The sequence below is a fragment of the Emydura macquarii genome, unplaced genomic scaffold (assembly GCF_026122565.2).
Source record: "Emydura macquarii macquarii isolate MOO-44397 ecotype Brisbane River unplaced genomic scaffold, CSIRO-AGI_Emac_v2 contig_2890, whole genome shotgun sequence".
Classification (NCBI taxonomy): domain Eukaryota; kingdom Metazoa; phylum Chordata; order Testudines; family Chelidae; genus Emydura; species Emydura macquarii.
Window position 1 is genome coordinate 2,222,194 of NW_027133027.1, and position 21,434 is coordinate 2,243,627.

Sequence of the window (21,434 nt, forward strand, 5' to 3'; positions counted from 1 at the left end):
GCTTTTAAAACTAAGGACCTGATTGAGCAATCGGATCCATGTGGGCAGATTCTGGTACTCATGCAGAGTACACCAGTGTGGATTATTAGATCGTTGGTTCTTTTTATGTAACCAGGAATAAAAATGTGCTCTGTGTTTTCCAAATAGAACTGATTGAAAAGAATCCTACGCCTAGTGAGAGGTTGTGAGTAATGTTGAGCTCATTTATTTACTCTCACAGCAACAGTCGAGTAAAACATGGGCTTTGCCTAACAATGCATCTTTATAAGTCACATCAGTGACTAACTCCTAAGTACAACTTACTTCAGCTTGTGGGTGAAGGTTTCTTTACTGAGTGGTTTTCTAAGAGACCACGGAGGCTAGATTAACTGCTGATAATTTCACATGCTTTATATCTGTAAATGACTGTTCTATTACTCATTTCATATGGAAAGTTATAGTAAAACATTCAAAAGTAGTGAAAGGTTGCATGCATTCTTTTTTTAAAAGTATATATAAACAGTTTGCATTCAATTTGAAGGCATAATATTTTCAGCACATTAGCCTCAACAATCATTGTCCTGTTTCATATAATGTTTCAATTCATGTTGTACTCGGCAATTTTGTTGTATGTTTAAAGCTTTAACACTAAAGCAATATTTTGTTACAAAGATTACAAATCCCCAAAGTAGAATTTGAAACATGAAAGTGAAAGAAACAGAGACTAATTTTATTGTTTGAATCTTTTAAATCAACCATATCACAGGAAACAGGTGAAAAAGGATATATTTTTATGTTGCCTGAATAGAATAAATTTTGCAAGTAAGCAACAAATATCGTAGCATAATAAATGCTGCTTTTACCATGCTCCAAAGTATGACTCGTAAACAGCTTTATAGAGTGTGAAACAAATAAGTAACCAAAAAAATAATGGGGAGGAAGAATATTTCTGCTGTTTGTTCCTCCCGAGTAAGACAGTAGTTGTTTAATTCAGAGGAAAAACGTCAGAACGTGGCTGAACTGGTGAACTGGCTTGCACTGCTGAAGTCTGGGCCAAAGCTGTCAGGGTGGTGCTGCTCCTAGGGAAATGCTTCTACTTTCTCGTAGACTCAACTAGCAGCAACTGTTAGACAAATACAAGTCCTTCGGGGAGGCCCGTTCCTGCATTCCTTGTTTTACCTAAAAAACCCACTGAAGGCAATGAAAATTTGGAAAGGGCAAGGAACATGGCAGGGTTGGGTAGCAGCACTGCTGTTCCACTATGGGCCTGTCTGCCCTTGACAATATATTGAAATAGCTATTCTGGAATAATTATTCCAAAATTGTTATTTCAATATAAATCCCTGTGTGTACACTTTTTTATTCTGGAACAGGAGTGCCTTTTTCTGATTTAGCTTAGTCCACTGTAGAAATATTGAAATACCAAAATGTTTCATGGAATGAACAGTGCTAAAAAATTGCAACTAGAAAATGATTAAATGTTTTTAGGTGTTTTTTGGATTGGGTCAGCATCTGCTTGAGTCACTACAGTGCTTCATGGGGAGTTGTAGTTCTGGGCCCCTCATAACTCCATTCTCCCCTGCTCCCTGGTCCTACTCCCTGGCTGGATGACATCCCCTAGGATGCATCACAGTCCCCTGGTGACTGAGCTGCTATGGTGCATCATAGTCCCATATTTTGATTCTGCTAATTTTTCTGACAGCAGCATTTTCTGACATCTCTCATTTCCTGTGGAAAACCTGGATTTTGATGAAAGTCCATTTTCCAATGGGAAAACATTTCACTAGAAATTTTCTGTTCAGCCTTTCTTCCAAGACAATGAGAACAAGTGAGGGTTTTTATTGTTTGTTCAGTGCTCAGAGTTGTTACTAAACTGGGGATGATTACAAATACTGTATATATGACATATACTTTATACTTCTATAGCACATTCCAGCTAATGATCTCAAAGGAATTTTCCAAACAATGAATGTAGCTTCAAGACACCCCTGCATATTTTACAGATGAGGTAACCAAGGTACAGAAAGTTGCCCAAGATTACTCAGAAGTCATTGGCAGGGGATAGAACCCAGGTTTCCTGACTGCCAGACTAATGTCCGTTTAACTACAAGACTCTCCTATCTCTTTGAGAGCATGAAGGGAGAGCGGGGATAGAGGGAAACTTGTAAGAGAATGCTTTTTCATTATTATTCCTTGGATACTCTTTACACTTATGGACATGATCGTTTTGTGTTATACACTATCGCTCAGCCAGAAAATCTCATTGCTGATGAGGACTATTCTAAACCATTCCTCATTATCTTAAGCAATTTAAGGTCATTTTTAAAAGGTAGTATTTTCATTTGATGAGAGAAGCTGATACAGCAACGTTCTAAACAATTTAGCATTCCAGAATTGTTACATCACCATAATTTTCTGCCTCACGACTTCTTTCTGATTTGCTTTGCAATTCCTGCCAGCAAGACATGTTACCTAAGCAAGGCTTTATCTGTTTACATCATTACTGCTGTTGATTTACTATTACTTAAGGATAGATTATTCCTGCCTGAGAAGAGCTTCCAAATTGTGTGTGTAAAATTTTGTGTGAATGCCAAACCATATTTTTGCACAGAGGAATATATATATTTTTGTATAAAAAGGGTGCAAGTGCAAATGTTGCTGCTTAGAAGGTTCCTTTGAGTATGTGGTTGTCTTACCTCTTATTTTGAGCAGGGAGAGGGTCTAGTTACATAAAGGGTGCATAATAATATAGGTCTTTTGAGATGTGAGTATTTTTCAGCTAAGTAGCATTGCCAGAACAGACAACACCCTGACAAGCAGAGTTTCTGTTAACCAAAGCAGGCACAGCAGCTTGTTTAGGAAGTTGGGGGTAGGTGTTGCAAATCTGAGAAAAGTATTTATCATTTTAGAAGTCAGAGCAAGGAGCCCTGGGATCAAGTGTTTGGGACTTCAAGCTCTCTTTAATACTTTAAAGACTGTTTTACTGATCCCTTGAGAATAGGGATTTTTGGATGAAAGATTGCTTCCCTTTTCAGCCATAGGAGGCAAGAGCAGAAAAAGTTCCCTTTTAATTAGGCTTTTCTTTTACAAAGGCTTTGGAATTTTGTTGCTACTGTGCTTTTCTGTTAGTGCAACAGTGGCATACATAAATTGCAAAACAATGTAGAGATGATTAGGAAAGAAGCATCTTTATTTATTTATTTCCCTTTCCTTCCTCCCCTCAGCTCCCGGATCCACCTCAGAACCTTTCATACCCAGCAGACTTGCACTGAAATGAAAGTGAACTATAATTATTTCGGGCTATAACGTATCTTGCTCATTTACAGCCAGAGGAAACTTCAGGAACTGAAAATGTGTAGTGCTCACTGTCTACATCTAATCAAGGGAGGTCACTAAAACTGAGTTTGTCATCCACTGAGTCTGTCATGAATGTGTGATTAGTGAGGAATCAGGGCTGTTGGTTCAAACCTCTCATGTGAGGGTTAAAGTAACTCTTTCCTCAGTAACTGGAGTGTAACTACTACCAAACCAGCTTCCTCTGAGCATCTGAAGAAGAGCTTCAGTTGTATTCAGTAGCAATAAACCAGAAGGTGTGATTCAGGAGGGGAAGGCAAGGCTAAGCTGACAGGGGAATCATTCCTTCCAAGGCAGTGTTAAGCAAGATGGTAGCCTCTTTTGCTGGAAATCAGATGCTTCATAATATATATATTCTATAACTACTGGGCAGTATAACAACGTATCTTCATGCAGTACGGATAATCTTTCATAATTTACAAGGGACTAAATTAAGCATGTTACAAATCAGTTCAAACAAATGGTTTTTTATTTTCCACAGAATATGACTCGTACCCAGAAAAATGCATATCCAGTTTTTCTGAAGTCCAAGGAATTTAGAGTAAATAGGTGTTTTAGTGTCTCTGAGGAATCCAGAGGAAAAGTTTGCATTTAACCCAAGAAGTTTATCTTTAAGCCTTGAACAGACCCAGGATTTTATATAGTTATGTTGCAAGCGGATATTTGTACAGAATGCGGTATTGATTTCAGTGAGGAGCTTTGAACATGGAGTGATAGCATAGTATGACCCCCAGTTGGTATGACTGTTTTTCAGGCTAAGATTTAGTTGCTCATCAATTATATTCTCCAAAGAGGAAATTTATCAAGGCCTCCTTCAACTGCTTTTGAGGGTACTTAATTGCACAGCTTCAGGCAGAGGCCTTTGAATCAGGTTCATTACTGTCTAGGGGATGGGGGCAGGAGAAATGATGTGGGATTTCCACGAATAAAACCAGTCTAACTGCTCTAATAAAGATCATATCACCACCTGTGAAGCAAGCCAATTGTTTTCAGATGGCAATTTCATCCGCCTGCAGATCCTCACACACAAACTGATACTTTTCTTCCAAAAAGAATAACTTTGAAAGTCCAAACAAATCTCTCTAGAGCATGAGTTGAAATTATTTCACAATTCTTCATTCCCTTTTTTGAAAATCTATTAGTTACCAATGAAAACAAAACTATAAGATGTCAAAAATCTCAGAAGTTTTCCAAAGGCCCAAAATGGAAAAGGCTGAGTCTAGAAAGAAAAACATCTGACCTTTTTGCCAGTATAAACTTCAAGATGAGAGTTTAAACTATGGCACCTTCTGGCCACTCACTTCCTGCTCTAGTTTCCCTCCCTCTTCTGCCTACTCCAGGTAAAAATACATCACCGAGATGTTTATTCTTTATAACTCACAACCGCCAAATTTTATTTACTGAAAGCTTGTGCCAGTCAGCTGTCCTACATCCATGTGAAACAGGAAGGGTTTTACAACACTGTTCTTCCTCCCACCTTTGGAAGGTAAATACCCTACATCATGCAATAGGCACGTACACTGAAGACAATTGCCAAGTGATATATTTACTTTGTTTTATATTAAAGTATCCCTTCATATCACCATTATCTGGCTTCCTGTTCTTCCAACAAGGGACGTGTTGTCACCACTATCACCACTTAATTTTTTTTTTTTTAATGTCACATCTGATTGGGGCATCTCCATCAAGACAGTACATCATAAAAGCTGGGTATTTTATTCAATTAAACAAGGTAAATATGGCTTGGCTAATGAACAATACACCATGCTATCTTCTGAGTTCTAAGCTTTTTGTGGTGGCTTATGCTAACAGGCAGGGGCTGGAGTGTTGTGGACCAGATGTGCCTTGGGGATGGGAAGATGCTACTACACCTTTCACCAGCAGCTCCTCTAGGAGCAGACCCAGAATAGCCCATCCTCTCTCTCTTTGTTGTGAAGTCAGATGTCCATTATGCACCTGACCTTTCTTCTTCTCCCTGTGCAGCATGTGTGCAAGCAGGAAAGAGGGGGATTTACAGGGATGAATAGCATCCCATTATGAAGCTAAATGAGTGGAAGTCCAGCACATCATTCTTACTCAGACATTCTTAAGCCCTCAGGCTTTTTATTTATTACCCTGCTGTTGCATAGTGCGCACAACCTGCTTTGAAACAAAGAAGTGAAAGTAAAAGCACCCACCTTGTTGTTGAAAAGTGAACCATCAGTGCCACCCAAGCTTCTCTGCACAGATGGTGGGACTTGGTAAACATCCTGTCCCTGTATGCCATGGCCAGTAGGTACCTGGTAGATTGCTTGATTCAGATGGGATGGTGGCACTTGGTACACCGGGTCCCAAGGTGAAGCCTGTGAGCTTGGTATTTGGTAGTCCTTCTGTTGGTTATAGGCATGATGCACTGATCTTGAACTGGACATGTCCTGGTTAGGCGGACTATCCTGTATGGGGCCGATCAAAAGTTTCACCCGGTTGCCTGGAACAATGCCTTGTCGGCCATGTAAAGAGCAGAGCCACCATCCTTCCAGCCCTTCAGTGTTCTGTTCTATCACTGTCAAAATGTCTCCTTTGCGGAAGGCCAGCTCCTCTGCACACTCTGGGACGTTGTCATACAAGGCTCTTGCCATAAGATTCTATAGAGAGACAGGGTAGGGGGAGAGAAATTGAACACGAATTAGAATTTCAGTGACCATTCAGACCTTGAAGCACATTTAGTTATGGATGCAGCTAGCTTCCTGGGTGGCATAAGAAATGATTTTAAAAAAGTTAAATAACATGAAAAAGGCACAATATGGAATTTCTCTCTCCAAAAAAACACCAGGAAAAATTCAAAGTTTACATTACAGATATTGATGCTGAGAGATTTCCCTGCAATGCTAACAGCTGGGCAGTGAATATCAGAGTATACAAATAACAAAAAGGCTTTTCATGTACTCTGTTGGCCTGAACACTGAGGAATCCAGGTGTTCCTGAGTTTTACTCAGCTTTGACACCTATTCCTCCTATTATTTTGAGCAAGTCACATTACTTCTCTGCCTTAGTTTTGCCATTTGTATAATAGCGATAAACAATAGTTGCCTACCTCACAGAGGTTTGCTGATTAACAAAGTTACAGTTAGACAGATTCCTTGCAGGTGAATAGGACTATAAGTGATATAATTTAGAAGATCAACTAGGAGAACATAATCTGACAGCCTGAGTTTGTCTGAATTATCAGGGTGGTTGTTCTTATCCAAATCTCCCTTTCCTCATTCTTTCCATAATCTCCTTTCCCATGGGAATGCTGTATAACACAAACACTTTAAGTCAGGGGTCTTCAAACTGTGGGGCATGCCCTGCCCCCCAAGGGGGCACGGAGGATCATTCGGGGGATGGGGGGGGAGGGAACGCAGCTGGGCCAAGGGCCAGCCCCCACCGGAGGCAGGGAGGGAGCACCGCTCTGGGCTCTGCTCTGGGCCCGACCATGGCCTTGGCACCTGGCCCCTGGCTTGGCCTGGGCCCCCAGATGAAGTGCGTGTGGCCTCCGCACCTGGTCCCTGCCTCGCCCCCTGGTCGCAGCACCCAGCATACAGCCTCGACACCTACCCTCTGCGTCCAGCCCCCAACTCAATCCCTGGCCCTTTGGGTTGCCACGGCTCCCCAGCCCTGACCACAGGCTCTGACTGTGGCCCCACTCCCAGATGCAGCCCCTGGCCTCAACACTGGCCCCACTTCCAGCCCGAGTTGAGAGTGGGGTGTGGACAGGGATAAGGAGGGGCAAGGGGTAAAAAGTTTGGGGACCACTGCTTTAAGTCTTATGCAGATTAAAATATCCATTGATAACAATGCCCAAGAACTGCAGAGCAGGGTCCTGAGCGTATATTTTTGTTTCCCTCTGAACATTTCTATTGAGAGAATGCCGTCTCATTATTATTAAACTTTTATATTTCCAAAGTCTCCAGAGGCCCCAGTTGAGGTTATGGACACATTGTGCTAAGTGCTGTACAAAACCATCCTGGGCTGTCCTTATCCCAGCCATCTTCCATCTAGTAATATAACTTTTGTTACTCAAACCTATCTATGCATATGTAAAAATATGCTGTCGCCTTTCCCAGACCAAACACACTTTCTTTCCCTCTTTCTCTCTCTTTCTGTATGCATGCCTGTCTGGCACATTCAGTACTGAGTAGTCAGCCAACGAGGTATTCAATGGAAAGTAGGCAGGCAGTGTATGCTGACATTCCTGGAACCCTCACAAAGGCACTCGACATTTCATTTCTTGGCTCTGGCGATGTTTCCAAGTGTGCTGGCAACTACTACTCCATGCCTGTCTGCTTTTCAGTAAAGGCAGTCGGCGCAGACAGTTATAAACTAATTGTAAGTACTTGGAAAAATGTAAGGGGTACTGTATCTGAAGTGCTGTAGTTAAAATATTTGGATGCAGTGCACATAAATGAAACAGGGCTAATTTCTGGAAAGAAGAGATGTAGCTTGCTTCAACTGACTCTTGGATTTACTTTGCCTCATTTAAAAGGATACTGACAAAGACATTTGCATGATTTTATTTGGTATATTTTTATCCTTCCCCTCAGACATTTAAGAGCAACATTTTTTTGTATCCTCACTTGTTCTCTTTTTCTCGTTTTCTCCCTCCTTCCCCTGTGATTCTTAGAGTATCCAACCTAACTTGGCTTTGCTTAGCTCAGTGCTCCCCCATAGTCTGGGGTGTGCCATGGGGGTACTATGACGGACTAACTGGGGGGTGCAGAAGACGTATACCTGAAGATGGGTAGGCCTTTAATAACACGTGGCAGGACTGAAGTGGGTGTGTGAGATCTGGTTTCCTTTTTCTGAATGTGAGCTCAGCTTTCAAAAGTTTGGGAACCGTTGGCTTAATTTGTCTTTCATCAGCATTGTCACTGAGGTCCATGGGAAATAAGGTTTGGTTTGACTTGCGTGGACAAGACAACCATTTTTAAACCATATTGCAAGTTAAAGCTACAGCACATGGGCCCAATTCCTCCCTGGAATAAGTCTATTAATGTAATGAGCTTTTGATGCTGAGAGATTTCAATGGGGTTACATCAGGGAGGAATTTGGTCCCTGTCTTTACAATGCTGTAAGATTATCCTGGAGGTTAAAGCTGTCCCATCTCCCGTTACATCACAATTCCCTAACTATACAGATTTTGCTGTTAAGTTGGGCCCTGAGAAGCTCAGAAAGGAAAGACTCCTGTGCAGTCTATTATCTATCTACATGTACTTCTAATGTGCCTTTCAATATAGTAATTAGATATCAAGTCTTCATCCTCTTTGGCTAGCTATGACTGTTTAATGAGGCCTTTGAAGGTGGAGTGGTTCAAAGATTAGGAAAGAAAGGAGGAAGACCGCAGAAGGTCCACCAAAATTTCCGGAGTTAATCAAGAGTAAATGATGGGATAATTGGTTTTTTTTAAAAACCCACACATTAAAGGTATTTGAGAGACCTCGATAGTTTTTGTGGAACAATATGCAGAACAAAGCCTCGAGCTGTGCTAGAATTAGACCAGATAAAAATTCCCATGTGAAAATCTTTCTAGTTGCTTATTATCTTTTCCTAGTGACCTTCTCACCATCCGGTTAGCAGTATGTTAATGTTTTCTGGGTTTGTCTCAAGTACTGCTTCACTGCAAATACTTTCAGATGCTCATTGTTGGTGTTATCTGAGGCACCAGCAAGTCAGTTATCCTAACTGGTTGTCGGTTATTTCACACCAATGTCCCCAAGTGAATGCAGGGGTTAGCATTTCGAAAATGACCCTCAGCAACACCATCAATGTCAGGGAATAATGCTGCACATATTGACTCACAGAGGAATATTTTCAGCCAAGGGTGAATGACCACCAGGAGATTTCAACATTCATGTAGTGCCTACCTGTAAGTAGGTGAGCTCAGTAAGTAGCAATTGCAATGATGCTCAGTTGCCAGTGCAGATATTTCCCCTCCCAGACAGAGTAAATCTTCCCAGTCCTGATTCCCCCTCAATGGGAGTTCTTAGTTTCTTGGGGGGAAATAAGACACCCTCCAAGTGTTAAATTCATTAGCATATTTGGCCATAGAAAAAATTAAGACACTCACACAAGCTTGTAGGCAATAACTTCTGAAAATCACAGACCTTCTCCCACACAAGAAAATGAAAGCTGGTTATTTATAGGTCTGATGGTGTCCAAATGTTACCTCTGCTGCCCCAGGCATCAGTTACTCAGCCCTGCTCATCATCACCCCCCACACATCAGACTACAGGGCTGTGCCATTTATCAGTAAACTTCCTGCACTTCTCAGTCATTTCTTCTCTGAAATCTCTTCAGAAACACAGAGGCATAAAAAATGGTACTACTGACAATACCAACCCACAAATCCCGTTTGAAACACATTTTATTTTTATTTGCAAGGAGGGATTTGGAAGTTGCTAAACTTCCCAGGCTAAATCCTGTACTGTCTTCACATGGATTGTGCAGGGTGTAGTCAACCAACACAGATTAGTGCTTCCATTTAAATCAGAAGGAGCAGAAGACACTCCCTTAGAATTTAGGAAAAATTTGGAGACCATGTTTGAATTCAGCTGTTTGAGGAGCCTGGTTTCATGTAGTCTGATTCGGTGCCACTGTTAGCCCTTTGGGGGCTCTAAACAGAAATATTTCTCCCTCCTCCAACACATAAGGGGCCCCCTTGAGCTGCATGGGACCCTACGCAATTGTTTAGTCTGCTTATGCCTAGCACTGGCTGGTTTCCCATCACATGATGTCCTTGATCTAGTAATTCCAATACTGGGCAAGGTTCTGATCTCATTCACATGATCAGTGTCAGTCCCATTAAGCTTGGTTCTTCAGAGAAACTTTCTTCAGAACTATTGCATATACAGACCTTTTAAATCGTTCCTGACCCTTCGTTCTACTGTATCTTCTCTTAGCCTGCATTTCTTTACTTTTTACTTGAACACGTTTCAAAATGCTCAGTAAATTGTCCATTCAATCCATCTGTGTGAATAACAAGTTCTCCTGCCAAATCCAGCTATGGGTGCATGTATATATCAAGCTGGAGATGGAAATTCTCACCTGATGAGACATATCCGTGTTAGTTCTGATCAAGCTAGCATGCTAAAAATAAAGTGTAGCCATTGCTGTGCAAGTGGTGGGTGGGGCTAGCTGCCCTCAATACATACCTACCATCTTGGATGGGGTGCACACTCAAGGCAGGTGCTATAGCTACCCTTTATTTTTAGCATGCTACCATGACGAGAGCTAGTTCAGATATGTTTCCTTGAGCTGGAATTTACACTTCTGATTTGAAGTATAGATATGCCCTCTATCCTTCAGCTAACCACATCAAGAAAATAATCAGTAATGTAGAGGAGCCTATCAATGTTCCTTTAAGGTCAATAAATCTGAAATCTTTTGGACCAACCCCATCAGTTCCAGAGTTGAGAACCTGTCTTGGAAATATTCTACTTCAAACTTCCTCCTTTTTTTTAAAACTAAAAAGGTGTTAGCTCAAGTACCCTGTATTATTGTAAAGAAAGTATCACAGAGAAAAAAGACACATCTCTGGTAGCCAGGTCCCAAACTATCTAGGGCTTTATAGGTAAAAAGCAACTCCTTAAACTCTACCTGGAAACTATTTGGAAGCCAGAACAGATTGCACTAGTGCAATATACCTTGTGCATGAAGCATTACTTAGTAAAGAATGTGGCAGTCTGCTTGTTAGGTTTACACCATCTGGAAATTTATGTCAAGTGCATTGCAGTGGTTTAATCTGTAGGTGTCAGAGGCATGGATAGCTGTAGCCAGGACCAAATCCAAAAGAGAAGGTTTCACCCTTCTTTTATTCACAGATCCAGTTGAAAGAACCATCTTGCCCACAGCTGCTACATGAACATTAGCCAAGGATCTAGCACAATCTACAAACTGTGAACCTAAATGATAAATGGCAGGCACATTTTGTTCATCGGGGCACTGAAACAAACATGGCCATTTCTTCTGGTTGCTTGCTACAGCCTATGAGCATGAGTTTTATCTGGGTTAAAATTCAACTAACTATCCCTCATCCAAGCCCCTATCTCAGCCAGAGAGTGTGTAAGTCTGATAACTGCACAAGCGAAATTGAAGGTGATGAAGACATGGGACCTGATGCAAGATTCCAGTGGGTTTTGTTTGACCAGGCCCACAGAACTGAGTATTATTAGGATACTGTAAGCATCTTAGTCCATTTTTCTTTATTATCCCTTGTTGTGGCTCATAGGGTGTCTACACAGCATTGTGGAGCAACAGTCCAGGTTGGCAGACTTGGCCTAGTGTGGCTTGCACGAACACACTAAAAACAGCTGTAAAGACAATGCTTTGAAGTTGCAGCTCGTACAGGAGCTTGGGTAGTGAATCCCACCCCCCTTCCCTAGGCTTCAGAGCCTGAGCCACAGCTTCAAGGGGCTGTCTACACAGTTATTTTTAGAGCACTGTTGTGAGTCCTGCTAGCCTGAGTCTGTCAACCCAGGTTGGGAGCTCTCGCTCCCACTAGCTCCAAAATACTGAGTAGAGATACTTTTATACTCATGAGTAGGAGGGGTTATTCTAGATTTAATTTAGATTTACTCCTTGGGGCAGGGATCTGTCACTTTACTTCTCTGAAGATCAAGCATTGAATAAGTACTATGTTACTGTCTGAAGCTTGTTACACTGAAGGCAAGGGCACAGCTATGGCCTCTTTATATGGTGTAGGGTTAAAAAGCATGTTAAGGCTATTTCCTTAACAAGTGAGAAAATTAGCTGTAGGTAGCAGAGCTGAGAAGAAACTTGTCTTAGGGTTTGTTTTGTCAAGGGGAAAATTGTACAAAGGTCCCTTTATATTTCTAATACAATATGCAGTAAACTACTAATAGAAGGCCAGCAGCTAAAACTCCATGTTTTGAGATGGGTGGTGTATCAGGAGGTAGTGGAGAAGGGAAAATGTAAGGTGAAAATGAGATCAGTTGCTTTAATGATATTGGAATGGAGGCACCCAGGGGAACGCAACTGTGCTTCCTAAAATGGAGTTGATTGCAGTCATCTTGCTTGTAGGAGAAGTGGGTTGGAAATGCATATTGGTGGCAGCTGATTAGGAGTTTTATATGAGAACTTTTATATGAGGAGTTTTATATGAGTTTGAGTTTTATGTACACAGATAATTTCTGGTTAAATGCAGATTAGAACCTTGTCACCCCAAATACTGTACATTTTTGAGATAAGAATACAATTTAAAGCACTATCTGGTCTAGTGTATTGCCCGTCAACAGTGGTTTCAGGATCCTGAATTCTATATAATCCCAAATAATCTCAATTTAAAAAAAATACTAATGATAAAACATTAAATAATCCTCAAACCAAGAGCTGTTCTTGCCTTAAAACACTTACTCGAATAGCATTCCAAACTGCAGACCTGGAGGAATTTCATCATTGTAAACCCCAAATGCATTTGCCAGCAAAGATAGACTGAAAGAAGGATTTGCTGCATGCTGGAATCAGTAAGGCATTTTATTTTCAGAAATTTAAGGAAGAAACAAGACTGTGAGGCCAGTAGTTCACTTGGATGGCGCAGGCGGTTGGAGCAGATTTTAAAAAGACACCTAATAGATGCCTATCTGCATCTTTTGGATTTTCAAAAGCACCTACGCATTAAAATTAACAGAACTTTGGAGCCTCGGTGCTTTTTCAAATCCCACTAGACACCTATTTGTATCTTTAGACACCAAAATACCTTTAAAAATCTGGCCTGCTGTCATTTTGATTTGTTTGTTCTTCAGGGTAGGGAGGTGAGAGGATGCTGGTACTTCTGATGCAACCAAAAGGGAAAACATGGCTCTTAGGGCTGTGACAGTCTGTGGGGAGAAGGCAAGTGAAAGGGAGAGAACTGTGGAAGAGTCCATTCCTTCTGTTAGTATAAACGGGGAGGATGACGTAGGTAACAAGACTGTGCGAAGTGCACACTGCCATAAAGCAAACATAGAAGCAAATAGTGAGATAATAAGTGAAGTATTATGAGATTAAATGCAACGGGTTCTTTAAAGGCAAAGTACTGTGGGGCAAGTGTCACAGTGCAGCGCCAACACTTAACTCCTCACCAGGCCATGCGAACGAATGAGGAAAAGGTTTAACCAACCGCGCTTTTGCCAGAATCTCATGCTACCATTGGGGAAGAGGGTGGAAAGGCTCCTGAGCACGTACACTTATGTACATTGACCTCTGCACTAGGTGACTAACTTTTCTTATATGCAGCACAGTTTATTACTGTCTTCTTTCCTAAGCAAAGAAGGGCGTGACTTCTCATTTCTGTTATCAGACAAGCTACTTCAAACTCCAAACAGCCCCTTTTCTATGTTTAGACAGTTACAGGAAAAGGGAAAGAAAACAGAAATAAAGGAGTGACGTGAGTATCTACGCACAACCAGTAGCTTTAATTTGACCAGATCATTTTTAATCAGAGAGAACATGTTTCTCCTGTTTTTGTATTTGTTTGTTTGTCAGCATCCCTTGTTTCTTCTTCAAGTCACTAAGTAAATTTCCTGAGGTTTGACATTAACTTCAGGAATACAGCACTTACGTTACACTGTCCTCTTATATAGTGCTGTGAAGCATAATCACAATGTTTTGATGGAGGAGGAGTGAGATAAAAACCAGAGAGAGACAGAGACAGCGTGAGAAAGGAACCAAGTGGAAAATGCAATACGGTGTGTCCTAAAATAAATGACCAAGGCCACGTCTACACTAGCGAGCTTACAAGCTGCTATAAGATGGCTCATGTAGCCACCCTATGCTGTCAGGAGAGAGCTCTCCCATCAACATAATGAAACCACCTCCATGAGCGGCGGTAGCTATGTTGGCGGGAGAAGCTCTCCTGCTGATATCGTGCTGTGCACACTGCCACTTGCTGCTTATGCCGGTGAAATTTAGGTTGCTGGGGGGAGGGGGGAGTTTTCACACCCTCTGAGAGATGTAAGTTTTGCCAACATAAGTGGTAGTGTAGCCACAGCCTTAGACACGAGCAGGGGCCGACTTAGAACACACCAGCAGAGAGAGATGATCAAGCTGTGCTGTGCCTGTCGACAACTCAGAAGCTGCTCTTTATCAGGCGGTTTTGCATCAGTTCTTTTTTAACTTCTTCCCTGCCCACTTTTCCCGATCACTGGCCTAGGATAAAGGAGCTATTGTACTGTACTTCCAAGGCAGAAAACTATTGAAGCTCTGTAGGTAACAAATCTATCTGTAAGAAACTGGGTTTTATTGGAACTATTTCTTACGAGACCCTAAAAGGAATCATTTGGCTCTCATAGACTCATAGACTTTAAGGTCATAAGGGACTATTATATCTGACCTCCTATACACCTCAGGCCACAGAACCTCACTCAACCTCTCCTGTAATAGATCCCTAACCTCTGATTGAGTTACTAGAGGGACTGGGGCTCACTACATGGAACAGCTTGTTGGGAAAAGAAGGCGAGGTAGTGTTGCAAGCCATCTAGGTACAGAAGACAACACTTATAGACCTGAGGTAGTTTCAGAGTATACAACAGTTTTCTGCCACCAGTACCTCAAAGTCAGATATTCAGCTTGCCTTCCCAGACTGAGGGAGTGTGGAAGAGGTGTGGGGGGGCAGACAGTGAATGCAGCAATTACAGCTTCTGGTCTGTATGTGTGCGTATACACACAGAGGCAGGCACATGGACACCTAGGTATTCACTCAGGGAATGGATTGTAAAATGGCCTAAGCCAACCAAGTAGGGTTTTTTAAATGCCCTTCCATCCCCAGTTAGACTGGCTATGATCCTGAGGTGTGAGCTGCTGTAGGGATGGAGGGCTGCCTTGGCTCCGAGCTGATGACAAAAGGGAGAGTCACTGTGCAAAGGCTTCACAGCACCAGTCCACTGCCCCACTTTTCTAACTCACTCACTTTATGCCACCAAAATAATAAATGTGGTATTTAAAGAGAGACTCCCCTTCCTGCCCCTGGTGAAGTGGTAGCAGCTAAAATAATTAGAGGTCTTGTTAGCTGAAATTAGGGCATTTTCTTTTGACAGATTGGGAGGGTTGATTTTTGCTGCTAATGAAAGTGAGGGTCTCATAGCACCAGCCTACGCCAGGTCTAATGGGAAGATCTTCAGTCCCGAGTACCCTTCCTTTCCATTCCTGTGTATCAGAGGCTGTCGGTCATGCTATATAGTATGACAAGTTGTCTGGAAGTTATGTGACGTGGAAAATCTTTGGTTTGCAGAGGAGAAAGGCAAGTGTGTTATTTCAATGTTCCTCTGAGGTGTCTCGCCTGAGGGGGCCTACATTTCAGAGTCTGCTCTGGACTGTAGGAGGTGTGTGCATTTTGTGTGGTATATGACTAGTTGCTGAGATAGCAGGGATAAAAACTGGGAACAAACATTTTAATGGCAATATTATTGTACACACAAAGGTGGATTACAGGGTTAGGTGTTTTTAGTTTACCTCATGCTTTTTTCTATTGGCATGTTGGGCCAGATTCATTGCCAGCATTAGTAGGCGCAATACCCACTGACTTCAGTGGGAGTGGCAGGTGGTCAGCTGACAGGATCATCAAGCCCGAGAGGTGTCACTCTGGCACCTAAGATGTTGATGTGCTCCATGAAGTGGATTCAAATTTAGGGTCCAATCCTGTGAGATACTGAGCACCCTTAACAATGAAGGCCTTGTTTCCCAGTCCTATAATAAAAGTAACTCCATTTCAAGCTAAGGGGAACTACTCCTGTCCTGCAACATACAATTAAATGGGTCCTGGGTGTGAAGGGCACTCAGCACTTTGTGGGGCTGAGCTCTTGGAAGATCTAGTAGCAAGTCTAGTGGCTCAGATCAGTCAGTAGTTGGCAGTAGTGGGTTTAATGCACAATAATGAAAGCCGTCCACTGGGGAAAGGGAGGGAGGTACTGAAAGGAGAAATAAGAAGAATTCCAAACTGAGGATGAGATAGCGCACTAATGCTTTAACCTGTGTGAATAAAATATCTCATTGTTCTCCACTGAGTTAGTACAACGTTAACATATTTCGGTGCTTGACATTTTCAATTGGGCAAGTCAGTTAAAAAAAACCCTCCACTTTCTGGTTAAATTATAATGCCCCGTAAATTAAACTGTATTCCTGGAAGAGCAATAAACATCTCTAAATCATCTAAGTGAATTGGAGGAGGTGGGGGGGTTTTTTGTTTGGTTTTTGCTTCACAGACTGTTATAAGGAAACTTGCAAAATCTGGCCTGAAATTTAAATGTCTAAATAATGAGCCAAATCATCGCTTTTAATTTTTTGAAAGAGGTGAAAGTAGCAGCAAAGCTGCTAAAATGGCATCAAAGCAGGAGGGGAGAAAGTGGAAACATCTCTCCTTCTCACCGCATAGCTTGGACTTTGCAATTGGGAATCTGCAAGTCACGGTTGGGTAAGAAAGTGGCATAGCCACGGTAATGCTATTCTATGTGGCATTGAGAAAATACCAGTGAGTGTTAATGCTGACCCCAAAACCATTAACATCTGTGAGTTCCTGCCCTGTGTTTTCAAACACTTTTTAGAGAGGGTAGTAGCCAACAGGTTTAGCTGTTGCTGATATAATTCAAGATGAAGCTGTGCTTTCAGGTGGAGGGAGAAGCCCACATTGTCCAGGTGAATGTGAATTCCTCACTACATTTTCCAGCGTCGCTTTGGAAAATCAGCAACAACAGAACAGCATGCCCCTGCTCACTCTGTGGGAAGGCAACCTTCAGTCCCTGCGCTGCCACCAAACCCAGGCAATTCTTTTGGGAATCTCCATCAATATTAATAACTCTACATATCTTTTGCCCACCCACTATTTTTCCCCAAGGAAGGGTGGTGATCTAGCTCTATTATTTTAAAAGGGCTTTTCAAATCTGCACAGTGGACTGTATGCATTCTGTAACATCAACAAAAATAGCACCACACCACGCAAACAACACAGTGTAAGTGATCTCACTCTGATTAAACTCCACACCAGTAAAAAACAGAGGCATGTGGAAAACGTCAATTCTTTCCCTCAGGCAGTCAATTGCATCCTTAGTTAAAGGAGACTGGATTTTGGACGCTTAAGGGTAAAAGGAGTAGAACAGAAAAACAAGGTGAGAGAGGAGAAAACCCAACCCTGAAATCTGTTTTATGTTTTGAAACTTTCCACATGCAGGCACGTGCAACAAGTCTTTTCGCAGACAGACTTACACCTTCTCTGTACAACTTGTTAGAGAAAAACATCACAACATGGTGGCCACCAAACTGGTTATAACACTCATTTGGAAGTACAGACAAAACATTAAATGGGTGGTTGATCATGTCCAAGCCCTTAGCACAGTTTAGGGACCTTTTTTATATTGCAAAGGTGGTATAACCAGGGTGGGAGATAACTGTGTTTTAAATGAGGTACTCCAGCACAGTTGAAGTTATAGTGTGAATGAGGCCTAATACTGCTTACATAGTAACGCACTGAGTTATTACTATGGTTCTGAGGCCCATATAAATGCCTAAATAGTCAGACAGGGAAGACACACACATACTATTAATGTTCAAGTTAATATAAAAAATCTAAGGGGGCTCAGTTCTTCTCCCAGTTATAACAGTACAACCTCACTGAATTCAATAGGATAGCACCAGTGTAGCTGAGAGTATAATTAAACCCATTGCATTTACAAATTAATACAGTGCATCGATACAAGGAAAAATCCATTAGAAGAAAATCCATTAGAAGATGTCTTCTTGGAAAATGTAATAGTACCTTAAAAATTCTAGACAGCTGATTGGTTTACTCAATGCAAACTTAGTAAGAAAAGAAGAAAAACACACTACCCTGCTATTACAAAGTTCATGTCAGATAGGCAAAGTATACATTTTGTTGTTTTAGCTTCTGGATAAAGAGCTGTGCGTTGAAGAGGGTTTCTGAATTTTCATGGTCTGTTTTCCCTAGTGAGCAAGAAGTCATTCATTGGGAAACAAGATTTATTCCTAGGCCACTTTGGCATTCCCCAGGATCCATTGTCTCCACATGATTCACAGGGTTGTTCCCGCTGAAATTTCAACCTCTCTGTGAATGGGGTATGTTTAAGAAAAGGCCTCTGATGTGCTGATTGCATTCCTGTAGAGTAAATCCATTCTTACTACTTTCCCTTTTCAGGGCAGGCTAATCCAGCCTGACTATTAATGAACAGGCTTTAAAAATATATATATAAATAAAGAGGCAGGCATGGGTTCCAATCCTAGAGAGGGAAAAAATATACAATTCTCATCATCCTATGCAACTGTTTCTGGGACTCTAAACTGCAGTTTTAGCTGCTCCATTTCCTGACAATTTTTCCCTAGTGCATATGGGTGTGACTTGTATTTAACTCCTTAAAAATGAGTGTAATTTCCATTACTCTTGAAGTCTAGATGATGGGGAAAAAAGCAGAAGGACATTTTGAAAAAGCAGCCTGTAGTAGGCAGCCAATATTTAAAACTCAAATTCTCTACTGCTGTAAATTGGCCCAACTCCATTAACATTCATGGAGCTTCATCAGTTTACACCAGTAGAGAATTTGGCCTGATATCTCTAAATCCAGCTTTAACTAGCAATAGCAGAAATTGTGCTTAAGGTATATATTACCACTGTTTGCTTTGCTGTACACATACTGACACCTCCATAGTATGTCTGTGCAATAGTTCCCTATTGAAGACCTAATGTAAAGCATCTTGTTGTCAAAGACAGATTCCCATCCATCAGGTAAAAATTTCAAAAGTGCCTAGGTGATTTAGGGCAAAAATTCAAAAGTGATTTAGGTACTTAAGAGTTTCATGGAAAATCAGGGGGACTCAGACCCTGTCTACACTTACCTGCGAGATTTGGCGGCAGTCGACAGGAGTTACGTAAAGTACGCAGAAAACTTGCGCAACTCCCGTCGACTGCTGAGCTTCATTTCTGCTCTCTGTCTTCACTGCACTGTGCCGATGGGAACAGCATTCCCGTCAATGCAGCGCTACACTACTTGTGTAGCTGGTCTTAGTACGATCCAGAGAAATCGTCTGACGGCAGCGAATTTGCCATCGTTAGTGTAGCCATAGCCACAGACTCCTAAATACTTAAGTTACTTTGAAAATGTGACTTAGGCACCTAAATTACTTTGGGAAAAATTACTTGGTATCAGTTTTGTTAAAGGGTTGCTTTGATGGCCCTAAACCAACTAGTAATAGTGATATGGCAATCATAAGATACTGTGCTTTGAGCCTATATTTTTCTGCATCTTTTGGTACACATAGGGCCACAATTCAGTGGGCTCCATGCAGGTGCACAATGAGCCTCTTTTTCTCTTTCATCTCTGCTCAAGAGCAAGCCACAGTTTGAGGCTGAGGAGAACTGCAGACCTTGATCCAGCCTAGTACCAGGGGTACTAGCTGCAGGAAAGATAATGGGATGGGTCCGCATAGCTTCAAACCCTTCCAGAGCTAGCCATTGTGCATGGTCCAACGCCTAAATGAATACTTTGTCTCAGTTTTTAATAAGGGTAATGAGGAGCTTAGGGGTTTGGCAGGGCGGCTAATGGAAATGAGGATGTGGAAGCAGAAATTACCACATCTGACTGAGTTGGAAGTCGAACTCAAACAGCTTAAAGGGACAAAATTGAGGGGCCCTGAATAATCTCCATCCAAGAATATTAAAGGAACTGGCACATGAAATTTCAAGCCCAGTAGCAAGGATTTTTAATGAATCCATGAATTTATGACTGGAGCCCGTCTATATGCAGTCTATAGTCTATGGCTATAGACTGCATAGAGTCTACGACTAGAGTCTATGACTATATTGCTAATATAGTAACTATCCTTCGGGGAGGTGACGGGGGGAGAAGTGATCCAGGAAACTACAGGCCCATTAGTTTGACCTCAATTGTATGCAAGGTTTTGGAACAAATTTTTAAAAAGAAAGTTAAGGACATAGAGATAAATGGTAATTGGGATAAAATACAACATGGTTTTGCAAAAGGTAGATTGTGCCAGACCAGTCTGATACCTTTCTTGGAGAAGATAACCAATTTTTTTAGATACAGGAAATGCAGTAGATCTATTCTACCTCAATTTCAGTAAGGCCTTTGATACAGCTCCACAAGGGAAATTATTAGTTAAATTGGAGAAGATGGAGATTAATATGAGACCTGAAAGTTCGGTGAGGAACTAGTTAAGAAAAGGTTACAACAGGTTATACTGAAAATGGTCAAGCTGGAGAGAGAACATAAGAATGGCCATATTGGGTCAGACCAATCCATCTAGCCCAGTATCCTGTCTTCTGACAATGGCCAATGCCAGGTGTTTAGAAGGTATGAACAAGTAATCCTCAAGTGATCCATCCCTTTGGCCATTCCCAGCTTCTGGCAAACAGTAATCCCTTTCTATCCTGGCTAATAGCCATTGATAGACCTATCCTCTATGAACTTATCTAGTTTTTTTTAACATTATAGTCTTGGCCTTTACAACATCTTCTGGCAAGGAGTTCCACAGGTTGACTGTGCGTTCTGTGAAGAAATACTTCCTTTTGTTTGTTTTTAACCTGCTGCCTATTAATATAATTTGATGACCCCTAGTTTTGTGTTATGAAAAGGAGGTTATTAGTGGAGTTCCTCTGGGATCAGTCTTGGGACAATCTTATTTAACATTTTCATTAATGATCTTGGCACAAAAATGGGGAGTGTGCTAATAAAATTTGTGGGTGAGTGAAAGTTGGGAGATATTGCCAATACGGATGAGGATCAGAATATCACGAAAGAAGATTTGGATGACCTGGAAAACTGGAGTAATAGAAGTGGGATGAAATTTAATAGTTCAAAGTACAAGGTCATGCACTTTGGGACTAACAAGAAGAATTACTGGTATAAATTGAGGACATGTCAATTAAAATATCTGAGGAGGAAAAAGATCTTGGTGTATTGGTCGATCACAGGATGACTATGAGCCACCAATATGAGGAGGCCTTGAAAAAGGCTAAGGCAATCCTAGGATGCATCAGGCAAGATATTTCCAGTAGAGACAGGGAAGTGTTATAATCATTATAGCAGGCAGCATGAGACCTCAGGAATTCTGTGTGTGCAATTCTG

The 21,434-nt window shown here is 41.5% G+C and overlaps 1 protein-coding gene across 2 annotated transcripts in view; it reads right to left on the reverse strand.

Moving 5' to 3' along the window:
* Window positions 1-21,434, reverse strand: part of NEDD9 (neural precursor cell expressed, developmentally down-regulated 9) — a 104,192-nt gene that overhangs the window by 27,955 nt on the left and 54,803 nt on the right. For both annotated transcript variants that reach the window (XM_067568334.1, XM_067568333.1), the window contains exon 2: window positions 5,511-5,957. In XM_067568334.1, coding sequence (XP_067424435.1) covers window positions 5,511-5,957 — 447 coding nt within the window. The remainder of the gene's footprint in view (window positions 1-5,510; window positions 5,958-21,434) is intronic.